Genomic DNA, 14,423 nt, shown 5'->3' with positions numbered 1-14,423 from the left:
GACTGCAGAGTAACGTATGCTGAAAAAAAAATGATTCCTAGAAATGGCCAAGAGGAACATAGAAACATACTTATTACTAATCACCGGGCTCACAGATATAGGACTGAAGGGGCAAGAGAAAAATTGGAGTGATGGGGTAGAGGGAGTGAATCAAGGAAGCCCTTCTAGAGGAGGTGGCTGTCCTCTTTCCTCCTTTCATGAAAGGAACAGTCTACAATTCATTGCTCTATACTATTCTCTTGGCAGATAAATCTACCACATTCTCAGTGACCATAAAGACTGGGGTTAAGAAGAATGCGGGCACAGATGCTAATGTCTTCATCACACTCTTTGGCACACAAGATGACACTGGTAAGAAAGCAGTGCAGGGCCAAGATTCACCCACATTCTTCCCCAGGGAGACCAGAAGACTCAGCAGAAATTTCCAAGGGGAATCCTAATTATGCTTTTGTCTCTCAATAGGATGCAAGCAATTAGCCCCATCGAGAAAGGCAGTTCCTTTTTTTCTAAAAATTTTCTTCTTCTCTGAGCCAGCTTTCTTTTTCTGTTCTAATGGTGAAGGTAGCCCTGACTCCACCCAATAACAATCTGGGACAAGATGGCTTTGCCCAACTTTCAATGAAATTCAGCCATGATACTCTCAGTATGAGGCACTCCAGGCATTGTAGAGTTGTTCAGGAGCCTTTGCCCAGGTACTCAGAGGAGGTGGTGTTTAGTGTTGGGTCCAGCCATCTGCTCATGCCACTGTCCAGCCATTCTGTTGAGTTTAGAGAGGAGTCAGTCAGTCCCTCAAGTAGTCATCATATATTTGCTCAAAATCCTGCCGGTCCAGAGCCTAGTGCCAAGCATTATTGAAGAATAAATGGACCTAACCCTTGACCATGGGGTGCTCATATCTACTACAACAATGTGCTGGTAGAGAGCATGGAGACTCTGAAGCTTGTCTGATTGGTTCAAACCTCCGCTCCACCATTTATTAGCTGTGTGACATTGGGCAAGTTGCTTAACCCCTCTGTGCCTTAGTTTCCTCTATTTATAAAATGAGGATAAAATTAGTATGTGCCTTATAGAGTTGTAGGTCTAATGAAGTTGAACATGTACAACATTTGGGACAAAGTGGCACTCAATAAACATTAATTAACATCAATTATTTAATAGGTTGGATAAAGCAGATAATATATAATGATATAATTAGGTCATAACCTACAAATGCATGTGATTGCAATCATTCCTGAACCATGATCAAAGAAATTAATCGGCTTTGGCAACTGCTTTTATTATCTGAGGCCTTTCTATGTGTTAGACAAATTCTTGAGCATCCAACAGTCATCAACTCATTAAATCCTCACAACAGCCCTACGAGGAAGGGACTAAGACCTGTCCTTTTTTGACATTTGGAAAACCAAGTCTCAGAAACATTACATAATTTTCCCAAGGCCACCCAGTGGTAAGTGGCAGAGCTAGGCACTGGACCAAGGTCTGTCTGTCTCTCTGTATACTTAAACCAGTTTGTAGTGAGTCTAGGAATAGCAGAAGACTTTCTACATGAGGTGGGCCCAGAGCTGGGACTTATTGGGGTACAGGGACTTAAAGGCAATGCAGTGCATCCTGAGGCAGGAAGACATAGCGATGACTCTGAGATCACCTCAGTTTCAGACTGACACTGCAGGCAGTCTCAGGACTGATTATATATGTGAAATAGTTGGGGGTTGGGGCATTCAAATTCATCCCTCCTCTGTCATCCAGAGAAGATGCTCCAGAGATTCTCACATGTCCCATCCCTGAAGGAAATCCCATGTTTCCCCAGGGAACATAGAGAGTGTGGCTTTGTCACTGGCTGACTCTCCATGTAGAGAGTTGTGAGGGTATGGAGGTGGTGCAGCATTGACTTAGAGCTCCACCACTGTCTCCCGGATGATTTTGAGTAAGGTATCTCTTTCAACATAAACTGGAAATAAAAATGCACACCCTAAAGGGTTATTGTAAAACTCAATGAAAGAACCCACACCAAAAAAGTGCCCACTGTGAGTTGAACAGTGAGAACACATGGACACAGGGAGAGGAATATCACACACCGAGGCCTGTCAGGGGGTGGGGGGTTAGGGTAGGGATAGCCTTAGGAGAAATAACTAATGTAGATGATGGGTTGATGGGTGCAGCAAGCCACCATGGCACATGTATACATATGTAAAAAAACTTCATGTTCTGCACGTGTACCCCAGAACTTAAAGTGTAATAAAAAAATTTTTTTTAAAAGATAAAAAGAAAATATGGTGTATATATACACCATGGAATACTACTCAGCCATAAAAAGGAATGAAATAATGTCTTATACAACAATTTAGATGGAGCTGGAGCCCATTATTCTAAGTGAAGTAACTCAGGAATGGAGAAACCAAATACTAAATGTTCTCACTTATAAGAGAGAGCTAAGCTATGAGGATGAAAAAAAAAATGATATACTGGACTGTGGGGACTCATTGCGGGAAGGTTGGGAAGGGGATGAGGGATAAAAGACAACATTGGGTACAGAGTACACAGCTCAGGTGATGGTGCACCAAAATCTCAGAATTCACTACTAACTCACCCATGTAACCAAAAACCACCTGTACCCCAAAAGCTATTGAAATAAAAAAATTTAAAAAATGCCCACTGTGCAAAGGTGGCCAATGGATGATAATTGCACAGTCTAAATTTGGTGGAAGTTTAGAAATTTGGTCATTTTGAAAAGGGATTAAAGGTTTGGGTCTGACTAGGCTTGAAAGGCCTCAGGTCCAGCCAGTCATGCTGGGGTCATCTGATCCACAGGAATGACCCTCCTGAAGTCCTCCAAGACAAACAGCGATAAGTTTGAGAGGGACAGCATTGAAATCTTCACGGTGGAGACGCTGGATCTGGGAGACCTGTGGAAAGTCCGGCTTGGCCATGACAACACAGGTGTGGCTTCCCTCCCCTCTGTTCCTTGCTAAGACTTTAAGGACCATGGACAGGTCCTTGTGGGCATCTGGGAAAGATTCTGGAAATTTGAATGCCATCTGTCTTCTGTAATGACACAGCTTCCTTAATCCCTTTAGCCCAGTAGAGCCCAGAGAGTCCTCAGCTGCACACAGAGTTTCTGGCCTAATTAGTCTAGAGCTGTACCTGGACACTGGTGATTTTTAAAGCCTTTATCAACCCCAGTGTTGGTAATTTTAATGCACAGCCAGATATGAAAATCTCCGATCTAACTCAGTAGTTCTTTGAGTGTGCAACAGGATCACCTGGGGGGTTATTAACTCACAGATTTCTTGGTTCCACCCCCAGAGCCTTTGATTCAATTGCTTCATTCCTATCATTGGGTAAGATTATAAAGCTTTTGTAAACACAGGCTGGCATCCCTGAGTTCTGTTTGAAGCCCCTTCTTCAAGGAAGGACAGCATCCTTGCTTCCTCTCAGTGCCCTCCCACCTCAGCCTCCCCCTACTCTCCTGTCATCTCCTATTGATGCTCTTTTACTCTTACTAATTTCACTGACAGCAGCCTGGAGTGTGATCCAGCTTCAACATCTGGGTGCACATTTTAATGGGAGTCACTTTAGCAATGCTGCAAGCAAAAGGGATGTCATGTTAATGGTATCAGCCAACCACCTAAGGAAGGATGTCAGGAGTCCCTGAAGTTACCCACAGGAAATCATCTCTGCTCAGGTCCTTGATGGGTTTTGTGTCTCCTCTCTCTCTAGGCAAGGCCCCAGGCTGGTTTGTAGACTGGGTAGAGGTGGATGCCCCATCTCTTGGGAAGTGCATGACGTTTCCCTGTGGCCGCTGGCTGGCCAAAAATGAAGACGACGGATCCATCATCAGAGACCTCTTCCATGCAGAGCTTCAGACGAGGCTGTACACACCATGTAGGAACCACACACGGCAAGGCCAGCCCTTCTCTGGGGCCCCATCACCAGCTACCCCAACTCAGCCCCAGTTCCTCCTTCAGGATTGACTGTGGGCCAGGCCCACCTTGAAGATTTTGGTCTTTCATCCCTGTCCTGAATTTTCTGACTCTGTGGGGGCTGTGGGCAGAGTTCTGGACCCAGGAAATGAAAATATGAAATTTATTCTAAACTCTACTCCAAGCTAGCTGGTGACAACATGTAGAGAACCTAACCTCTCGAGGGTTCAGATTCCTCATCTGCAGCATAGAGATAATAATGCAGGATGATAGCAATATCCAAAAGGAAGAAAGATAAAGGTCTAACTGAGGAATCATTATCAACCCTGTCACCAATCCTTACTCCAGTCATTAACATGCCAAGTAAGTCAGCAGTATAAGATTTTCTCAGGTGGTATACATGACTGCCAGCCCCACAATGGCTTGAAAGGGCCCTCACTTATGGGTTGAAGGGAAACACAGCCTGGACTCTGCTAGACCCAGAATTCAAAAAAAAAGGTGAATGTAATTCCCTTTTCTAGCTAAGGGGAAGAAGGGAAGGGAGTAATTTAGTGAAGTTTTGACACTTCCTTTCCACTGTCATCATCAGAAAGAATGTATTAAATGTTTATAGACATGTAAGTATGTAGTACTATGTACTGGGAATCAAACTGAAATTAACTAAACTCTGAAAGTCTGTCTGAATTTGGTAAAATCTGAATAAATTCCAGAGCATATAATTTTTTCTAACTAAATAATAAACTGTACCACAAGATTTCCCCCAAACAACTCATACTTAATAGCATGTATCAGTGATGAACAAATTTTTGCCTAAAGCAATAAACTGAAATGAACAGATCATCAAAATATCTTCTGATCCAAAGTCTAAAATGAAGTGACATTTCTCTGGCTGGGCATGCCCAAAGCCAGCCCTGGATCCAGCCTCTATTCCCAGGAGTCACCTGCAGGCGAGGACAGACTCTGGCCTGAAAGATGTGCATGGGGTTGGCAGCAGCACTGGGTGGAACCCTTGAGGACAAACGTATCCATTTCTCCCTACATGCCCTAGGACATGCCATACCAAAAAAAAAAAAAAAAAAAAAAGATAAAGAGTTTGTATGGTTTGACTTTGAATATGTTCAGTTCCAGCCTGATATTAAAACTAACCTAAAGGGTGAGCTGTTCCTGCCCAGAAACTTCCAGGGGTTCTCCTACTGCTGGCCAGTCTCAGGAAAGCTCAGATTCTGTTGCCAGCTTTTCTGTTCAAGGCTTTCCAAGTCTTGGGTCAGGGAGAAACCCCAGAGGCTCAGAGGAAGGGACTGTATGCTGCAGAGATGACACCTCTGTTATTGGTTGAGCACCCAGCAGGGTCGAGGCTGTTTCCCTTCACCCTATAGGTGAGGGCCTTTTCAAGCCTTGTGGGGCTAGTGGTCACCTCCGTGGGCTGTCTCTTTCTGTTGCCTGTGGCTAAGCAGCAGTACTTATCTCTAGTTCACAGCAACAAGACTCCTAGAGGCTGGCAATACAGGCTTTAAGGTCAGGCAAGCCTGGGTTTGAGTTCAAGTTCTACCATGTGACTTTGGGCAAGTTACTTCACCTCTCTGAGCCTTGGTTTTCTCATTTGTAAAATGGAGTGTAATAATACCTACTCCCTCAAGTCATTGTGAGAGTTAAAGGATATAAGGACCATAGCATGCTCAGTACAGAGTCTGACATGTAGGAAGTCTTAATAAGTGATAACTATTACTACTATTACTACTGCAAGTATCACTACTACAGCCCTACAGCAAAGTAGCTATGATGATAAATGAAAGCAACGTCTTCATCTGGAGAAGGTTAGGGCCACAAGAGAGAAGGAAGCTTGTATTGTGACTCCTTTCAAGGGCCAAGACTACAGGATAGAGTAGACATCCACTTGAACTGTTTCCCTGGGTTTTCAATATTCTTCTTTTGTTTCTTAAATTTTTTTTTAGTTACTGTGACCCAGAGCAATTGTACACATTTATATGCATATGCAAAAAATAAAAATGTCACAAAAATTGTACCCTCATTATGTGTGATATACAGTGATATTTTTCTATTAGATTTTTTCAATTCCACATATTTTTAAAAATACTGTTGACAACCCACTAAACTCATTTCACAACCTGCTAATGAACTAACCTATAGTTACTATAGCAATACATTGTTTCAGGTGGTCTCAAACTTTAGTATAAAGTATGAGTTAAATATTCAGATCCCTAGACCCATCCTGCAGAGAAACTAAGGCAGGGTTTGCAAATCTGCATTTTTTTTTTTAAGAGAGAGTCTCACTCTGTTACCCAGGCTGGAGTGCAGTGGCGTGATCTCAGCTTACTGCAACCTCCACCTCCCAGGTTCAAGCAATTATCCTGCCTCAGCCTCCCAAGTAGCTGGGGCTACAGGTACCCACCGCCACGTCCAGCTAACTTTTATATTTTTAGTAGAAACGGGGTTTTGCCATGTTGGCCGGGCTGGTCTCGAACTCCTGACCTCTAGTGATTAGCCCACCTCGGCCTCCCAAAGTTCTGGGATTACAGGCATGAGCCACCACACCTGGCCTGCAAATCTGTATTTTTAACAAGCATCCCCAAAAGTTTCTGAAGCAAAGGTCTTCCACCCATGCATAGAGACATACTGGTCTCTGTTCACACCGGTGGCTGCCCACCAGGAAGCTGCTTGCTAACAGCACTGATTTGTCAACCCTCTTTCTAGGGGAGATAGTCCCTGGTGGGACCAAGTAAACCCTGGTGCAGCCCTCGCCTCCTGCTATCCCCTCCCCTATAAAAGACCTGTGTAATGTGACGGAACCTGAATGAGGGGCTGGGTGTGAGGTGGATGGGTTGGGGCAGGCAGGCCATCTGGGAGCAAGTGAGAGACTGGGAGCAGGGGATAGGGAGAAGAGTGAAAGAATGCTCACTACCGTAGACTGGCCGATCCAGTCAGCAAGTTGCCCCCTGAAATCTAGTGCTCTTGTCTGTGGAGTCTCTTCAGCCAAGCACCATGTCGAGGGCACTTTACAGACAATGGACACTGAGGCTCAGAATTAACTTGCCCAGATTACACCAATGGTCAAGACAGAGCTGGGATTCCAGCCTGGGCTTGTCAAATTCTGAAGCCTGTGCTTTCAACCAGTCTGCTACATGTGCTCTGGCATGTGAGAGGCTCACACACCCTGGTCTGAGGGGGTGAGGGTTTTCCATGGGGGTGGGGCAGGACAGGACCCCACCTGCAGTTGCTAGGCAACCTTGTGAAGGTCCAGGTCCCTGAGCAGCAGTTCCCCGGGCAGCAGTTCCCCAGTGCAAGGGTCTGGGCTGGTTGTGCTGGTGAAGAACTGGCTCTCACCATGTTTGTTTTCTGTTCTCTCATCCACTCTGGCTTTGCCCTCTGACCACCACCCTCAGTTGTTCCTTACGAGATCACCCTCTACACCAGTGATGTCTTTGCTGCTGGGACAGATGCCAACATCTTCATCATCATCTATGGCTGCGATGCCGTGTGCACCCAGCAGAAGTATCTGTGTACCAACAAGAGGGAACAGAAGCAGTTCTTTGAGAGGAAGTCTGCCTCCCGCTTCATTGTAGAGGTACTTGGGCTCAGCAGGCTGTCCAGGGATGGAGTAGGTCAGACAGAGGGAGAGGAGAAGCCCTACCTTCAGGGCAGAACGCATGCCCTTCATCCTGATGCACTGCTATTAGAGAGGAAGGTGAGTAGCTCATCCTACCTTCCTGGGCCTCAGTACATCCAAGCAACCAGGGGAATGGTGAAGCTCACCCTGCTCCTCCTGGACTGGTGTCAGGATCAAAGGCAATGATGAGAGACAGGACTTGGGAACACTAGAGGCATAAAGCCAACGGGCATCTCTAGAGCTTCCAACAATAGACACTTATCCACAGGTGGAGCATAGCTCCCAGACTTGCTGGTTGTGGGGTTCTGCTGATACTGCTAGCCAGGGAGAGGTGGAAATCCCACCACCAGTGGTCATGGGCTAGGGTCTCCTGCTCAGCTCTCAAGCTATGGTCAAACAATTTAATAGAGAAGAGCATTCTGTATGTTCCATGGCTTCCCATCAGGTCTTGACAATGGGGGTGCTGTTGTTCAGTGTTTACTGTGCATGTAGGTCATAGCGCCTTGGAATCCATATACTTCAATTTAGTGCATGCACACTGTGCCTGCCCTGTGTGCTCAGGTGTGCACTAGGTTGGGTGGGAGACACAAGAGAAGGGGAGAGCTCAGATCCTGCCTGAGAGGGGCTTACGGTCAAGTTGGGGACCCCAGTCCTCCCAACAAAGGTAATGAGAGAGTCTGGTGATGGTCATTGTCATGGACCCTGTGGGTCAGAGGGCACTGTCATAGGCTAACCCACTTAATTATCATAAAAACTCTGTGCTATAATTGTCCCTGTGTAAATATGGGGAAACTGGGGCACGAGGTTTAGTTGCTTCCCTAAAACCACACAGCTAGGATGTAGTGGGAGCAGGATTGAAACCCAGGAGGACTGGCTCTGGAATATGCACTCTTAGTTAGCTACTGCAGTAGACAAGCAAATGGACTGAGCTTACTATCACTGTTTAGAGAAGGGAGAATGCTCCTTGGAAGAGGTGGCTTTGAGTTGGATCTGAAAGGGGGCATTAGCAGGGACAAGGAGGAAAGGCGTTCCTAGCAGAGGGAACAGCATGGCCAACAGCTCAGAGGTGGAAATAAGCATGTGGCTTGAGGTTTGAGTAGAAGCCATGGGAGGAGTGTGATGTAACTTGGATAGATGGCAATAATGAAGCAAGACTTGGGAAGCACAGGAGACCCTGAACGAGAAGAGCCAGGAGCCTCAGAAGGCTGGGCCCTCCAGGCAGTGGGATCTTTGGAGATGTGCCCCTTATTTTCTGATAGGAAACAAAGCCCAGGGCACCTTCCTTCTTCCTGGGCCAGTCTCTATCCCGGGGGACGCCTTGCTCTCTTCCCACCTTCTCTGGAGCAGTCAGCACTTGTGGGAAGGTCTGTCACCTTTGCTGAGTCTTTTAACGAGAAAATTTAAGGGTGATTCATTAATCCACACAAAGCTAACATCTCATCCACCCAAGATGTCATGGTGCGTGAGTCATCCAGGCCTGATGCCGTCAGCGGCTGAGGCTGTGATCACACCTCGGCATGACTTCCGGGGAGTTTTTATCAATGAAGTCCCCACTAATAGACAGCTATAATTTGCCAGTAATTTTGTTGCTATTTTTTTTTTCTTTTCAAATCTCTCTGGATTTGGGGGGAGTGTGAGAGCTGGGAAACAAATGAAAGGGCTTTGTCTCCTGGCCTCTGTCTCTCTGCCCACCTGTGTCCCTCTCTCTGCACTTCCCTTTTCTGATTGATTTTCAGGTAGGAGGTAAAACGCTGAATTGCGGAGTCGGTAACCCTGGATCTGATTCTGGCTCAGCCACTATCTCAGGAGGAAGCCGCTTCCTCTCTCTGTGGCCCCCTCCTAAGAAAAGGGGTTGACCAGGAAAAGAACAATAATAGCTAAGAGTTATTGAGAACATCCAAGGGCCAGCACAGTTCTAAGGACCTGATGTGTATCAACTCATTTAATCTTTATAACATTTCCAAGACCTAGGTAGTATGATCATTCCATTTTACAGATGAGGAAATAAAGCGCAGAAAGGTTAAGCAGACTTACTCAAGGTGTCTTAAAACAGCAGAGCTAGGATCTAGACTCAAGAAGTTCCGTTCCAGAGCATTCTCTGCCTAATTCTTTCACCTTCCAGAATACCAGGGTCCCTTCTGATGTTGATGTCCTCTGAGTCTTTCTCTGAGGCCCACCAACCATGAGTAGCTGTCCCCTAAAGGCCACATTGCTCTCTGAGGCGTTAGAACTGAGATGACCACCAGGCGCGGTGGCTCACGCCTGTAATGCCAGCACTTTGGGAGGCCGAGGTGGGTGGATCACCTGAGGTCAGGAGTTCAAGACCAGCCTGGCCAACATGGTGAAACCCTGTCTCTACTAAAAATACAAAATTTAGCTGGGCATGGTGGCAGGCACCTGTAATCCCAGCTACTCCAGGGGCTGAGGCAGGAGAGAATTTCTTGAACCCAGGAGGTGGAGGTTGCCGTGAGCTGAGTTTGCGCCACTGCACTCCAGCCTGGGCGACAACAACAACAACAACAACAAAAACAGAGGCAGCCATCCTGTCCCATGCAACTGAGTGCTTAGAGGATTAAGGTCACAGAAGCCAGAGATTCTCCTCTGCATCCCATACCTGGAGGCTCCAGGTGGGAGAGAGAAGATGTTGTAGCTGCCCCATCCCCCGCCCAGTTCAGGGACTCACCTGGCACACATGTATCAGCTTTTTTTTTTTCAAGGGACTTTCATGCACACCATCGTGGTTAAGGCTCACCACCGCATTATGAGAAGGCCTGGCTGATTTTATCGTACCCATTTTGCAGCTAAGGAAACACTCTTTTGTCCTTGCAACCAATGCTTATTGAGTACCTAGGTCATGGGCACTGTTCTAGGTTTTCGGGATACAATGCAGAGCAAAATGGTGCCTGCCTTGTGGTTCTCAGTGGTGAAAGAGATGGTAGGTGTCACACAAATAAATGAAAACTTACAACTATGGGAAGTACTCCAAGGAGGGGCTCCACTATACAACAAGAGCCTGTCATGAAGAAAATTAACTTTCTCGGGGAGGTTAAGGGCTTTCCTGAGGAAGTGATCATTGAGTTGAGACCTGGATTACGAGGTTGAGCAGGTATGGGTTAGGTAAAGAAGAGGAAGGCAGAGAGGCAAGCAAAGCATGTGCAAAGGCCCCGTGGCAAGGAATGTGGAGTTCTAGGGACTGGCATTTCTATGTGGGAGCACAGAAAAGGAGTGGCTGGAAGGTGGGGGACTCTTAGGGGCCTGGGGCCTTGAATAAGTCCACTTGGCAAGACAGGAGCATGGCACAGCCAGAACTCATCTTCTGCTACCCAGTTCAGTTCTCACACAGGGGATGAGTTGCTACAACAGTGAGCAGTGGCAGATGGGGAGCTGGGCTCCATGCTGAAGAGGGGTCCCCCTCCCAGAGAAGGTGGATTAAACCAAGTTCTGGAGTCAAGGCTGACTTTAAGAGAGGGGACATGAGGCATAAGCATGGCATGTGTGTCAAGGACAATGGGAGCTGGCCTGGCTGGATAGTGGAGACATATCAGGAGGAAATGCAAAGGGACTCAGGGTGGATGCCCTGGGGAAGCAGGATGTTGCCGAGGCCATACTTTCCTGGATCTTTCAGCTAACATTCAGTGCCTTATCTCCTTTCCAAAGTTAGAAGATGTGGGAGAAATCATTGAAAAAATTCGGATTGGCCATAATAACACGGGCATGAATCCTGGGTGGCACTGCTCTCACGTGGACATCCGCAGGCTCCTCCCGGATAAAGACGTGAGTTGTTGACTGGTCTGTCCTGCTGTTTCTTTTGTCCCTTTCCAGAGCAGGTTCAAGGCAAATTCCCTGTAAGGACCTACTGGCTAGATCAGCCTTATTGAGATAAAAAATCTCATAATGAAAATTCACCCAGTTCACTCAGAGTGCAGAAACAAGCTCTGGTCCCAAGCAGAATTTTCTAGAACCTGGTTTCATGGTTGAGGAGGAGGGTCTGGGCATGTTTCTCCTCCCCACCTCCAAGGCCATATTACTAGTGATTGACCAGAGTGCCCTTCCTGTAACTCAAGGTCAACTCACATAGAAAATCCACCCCAGACAACTTTAAAAACATTCTGAAGCCACAAAAGTATAAACCTAGGAGATAGATCTCAGCCATAGCTATGGATATGAATGAAGAGGGAGCAATTTTATTTTATTTTATTTTATTTTTTTGAGATGGAGTCTTGCTCCATCACCCAGGCTGGAGTGCAACAGCGCTCTGCCTTCTGGGTTCAAGCAATTCTCCCGCCTCAGCCTCCCAAGTAGCTAGGACTACAGGCGCACGCCACCACGCCCGACTAATTTTTATATTTTGTTAGTAGAGATGGGGTTTCACCATGTTGGCCAAGCTGGTCTTGAAATCCTGACATCAGGTAATCCACCCGCCTTGGCCTCTCAAAGTGCTGAGATTACAGGCATGAGCAACAATGCCCAGCCAGAGGGAGCAATTTTTAAATACAGAGCACCCCCCTCCTCTTACCCACTGAATCTGAGTCTCCAGGATGGAGTTCAGATACCTATTTTTAAGTGACCCTGGGAACTCCAGCCTTTCAGAGCCAAACTCTGATGTGGTTGTGCAAGTCTTTAAGACTGATCTACTGAAATTGGGGCAAGGGGCTCTCCTGTGGCTTTTACATTATTTATGGGGCCCCATGATCCTTGTCTTTGGTCTCCATGAGTATTGAGATGATGAATCCCTGAAGTTGGCAGCTTTCACATTAAGGGCTAATTTTCCTTTTTCTGCCTCACCCCAGGGTGCAGAGACCTTGACTTTCCCATGCGATCGGTGGCTTGCCACCTCTGAGGATGACAAAAAGACCATTCGAGAACTGGTTCCATATGACATCTTCACTGAGAAATACATGAAAGATGGGTCCTTACGGCAAGTCTACAAGGAAGTAGAAGAGCCTCTGGACAGTAAGTGTGGTGTGGCCACCCTCATCACCATGGGAAGGCTCCAGGACCCTGGTCCTCCTGAGCACATGCCCTGTGCCAGGCTAAGCCTCTTCACCCAGGAGTAGGGTCTGTTGTTACCTCCACTCTCTAGAGAGGGCCACTGAGGCTCACAGAGGTTGCATAATCTGCCTAAGTGCACACAGCTAATAGATGGCCGAGCTAGTCTTCAAAGTCTCAGCTGTCTCACTCCAAGGTTTGCGCTAAAATTCTTCCCTGGTCTGACATTGGGATAATACATCCAGATAACGGGAATCCTGTTCCTGGTTTATCCTCGTCCCTGTTTTCTCCCTACTATTCATTTATTTGCTACCAATCACTGGCTTTGGCCTCTCTGCTCTTGCTGGACTTAGCTGTCCCAACTTAGTATGAATCAAGAAACCTTCTTGATTTATATGTAACTGGAACCATTGTGTATTTGTTCTCAGTAGTTTGGCATGGCTCTAGAATGTCCAAGGTCATGAATTTCTTTTCTGGATGGGCTGGTTAACACGTCCATTCTTCATCAATGTGGTTTTCTCTGAAGGATTTGCATCAGACTGGCCACTCACTTCTTGTACTTCCTCCTCCTTTGCTTTTGGTGATACCACCATATTCTAGTTCTCTTCCTACCTCTCTGAAGTGTTTAGAGTGCTGGTTTCTTTTCTCATGCTAGATAGTATTCCTCAAGGCTCAGTCCTCAGCCTTCTCTTCTTCTCTCTTTCTACATTGTATATGTGTACACATACAGACACACACACACGCACACTTTTCCCAGAACATATGGACAGAGTCATACCTCTGTTTTGACCAGCAATGGCATCATCCATGTCAATCCCCATGTTATTCATGAGCCATTCAGATCTGAATTATCTTGAGCTGTTTCAAAGTCAAATTCATTTGCAAAAAACAGACTTTCTACCTCTGATGATAGAAAAAGAATACAGTGGATCTCTCTAGCAGGGCAGCCTACACAGATCAAAGAAGCTCCAAGAGCTTGAAAATCCACCTTAAATTTGTTGTGTTGTCTTCTTGGAAAAACTGGAGTAAAGTTTAAAATTCTGGGCCCCTTATGGAGACAGGAAGACAGGTCTTTCTGCCCACCAAGTGGATAAGACACCCAAAAGACAAAAGACAAATGCCATCTTCCTTTTTTGTCACCAGAAGTAAAACAGCTATAGCTCTGCCTTTCCTTTAACCTGAGTTGTCGCCCAGAAATAAAAACGAGTGTTGCCTCAATAGTGTGACTCTCCTACTCCTATCCTTTTCTCCACATAGTCTTTGCTATTGAATCTGGGGATAACTTCCTTCTCAACTTGGACCCCAGAGGATGCCCTGGAAAGCTGTCCCAGGAGAGCACTTGGGCTGTTCTGTGTGGATAACACACCACAAAACTCACTCTGAGCTCAGTGATGTTTCTAGGGAAACATCTCTCCATGGATGCGCCGGGTGGCCTGGGTGGGACGGGGAGGGAGGAGGATCCAGAAATAGCTGGCTCTGACTGCACTACCGCATTGCTCAGCATTCAGAAGCTGAATCAGTTTTCCTAATTCCCAGAGGACTGGAGAAAGCAGCAGACGAAGGGGGAGTGAGGAGGCCATTTCATCCCAGCCCCTGGGGACACAGCATCCTGCTCTGGGACACAGGCTCCTAGAAAAGGTGTCCGTATAGGCCCATGCCACCTGTGATTAGCTCACATGTGGAGCAGGCCCAAATGCACAGCTAGAAAATGGATGAGGGGGAAAATGAGGGGGGAGACCGTCAACTGTTGTGTCTAAACTATGACAAGTTTCCTAATGTCACCGCAGGTCAGTATTAGCAAGACAAGCTTAGGTAACATTTAGACAATAAAGAGAGGATTTTCTTTATTAATGTAGTGTGTGAAATGCTGACAGGTTTTTGCACTGAGC

General features: G+C 46.5%; 1 protein-coding gene across 21 annotated transcripts in view; it reads left to right on the top strand.

The window, feature by feature from the left end:
* The window catches only part of LOXHD1 (lipoxygenase homology PLAT domains 1), a 179,742-nt gene that overhangs the window by 111,089 nt on the left and 54,230 nt on the right, over positions 1-14,423 (top strand). For 10 of the 21 annotated variants that reach the window (XR_010151913.1, XR_010151914.1, XM_054672173.2 and 7 more), the window contains 6 exons: positions 247-351; positions 2,809-2,937; positions 3,718-3,882; positions 7,322-7,623; positions 11,203-11,319; positions 12,336-12,498. Coding sequence is in view for 18 of the 21 variants with exons in the window: in XM_054672173.2 (XP_054528148.2) it covers positions 247-351; positions 2,809-2,937; positions 3,718-3,882; positions 7,322-7,623; positions 11,203-11,319; positions 12,336-12,498 (981 nt within the window). In the remaining 3 variants the exon portion in view is untranslated. Of the gene's footprint in view, positions 1-246; positions 352-2,808; positions 2,938-3,717; positions 3,883-7,321; positions 7,624-11,202; positions 11,320-12,335; positions 12,499-14,423 lie in introns of those variants that run through there. The other 11 variants (XM_016933622.4, XM_016933623.4, XM_063795627.1 and 8 more) reach the window with 2 other exon arrangements.

Source organism: Pan troglodytes, chromosome 17, assembly GCF_028858775.2.
Source record: "Pan troglodytes isolate AG18354 chromosome 17, NHGRI_mPanTro3-v2.0_pri, whole genome shotgun sequence".
Taxonomy (NCBI): Eukaryota; Metazoa; Chordata; class Mammalia; order Primates; family Hominidae; genus Pan; species Pan troglodytes.
The sequence above is the reverse complement of the archived record's forward strand: the minus strand, read 5'-3'. Positions and strand labels throughout refer to the sequence as shown.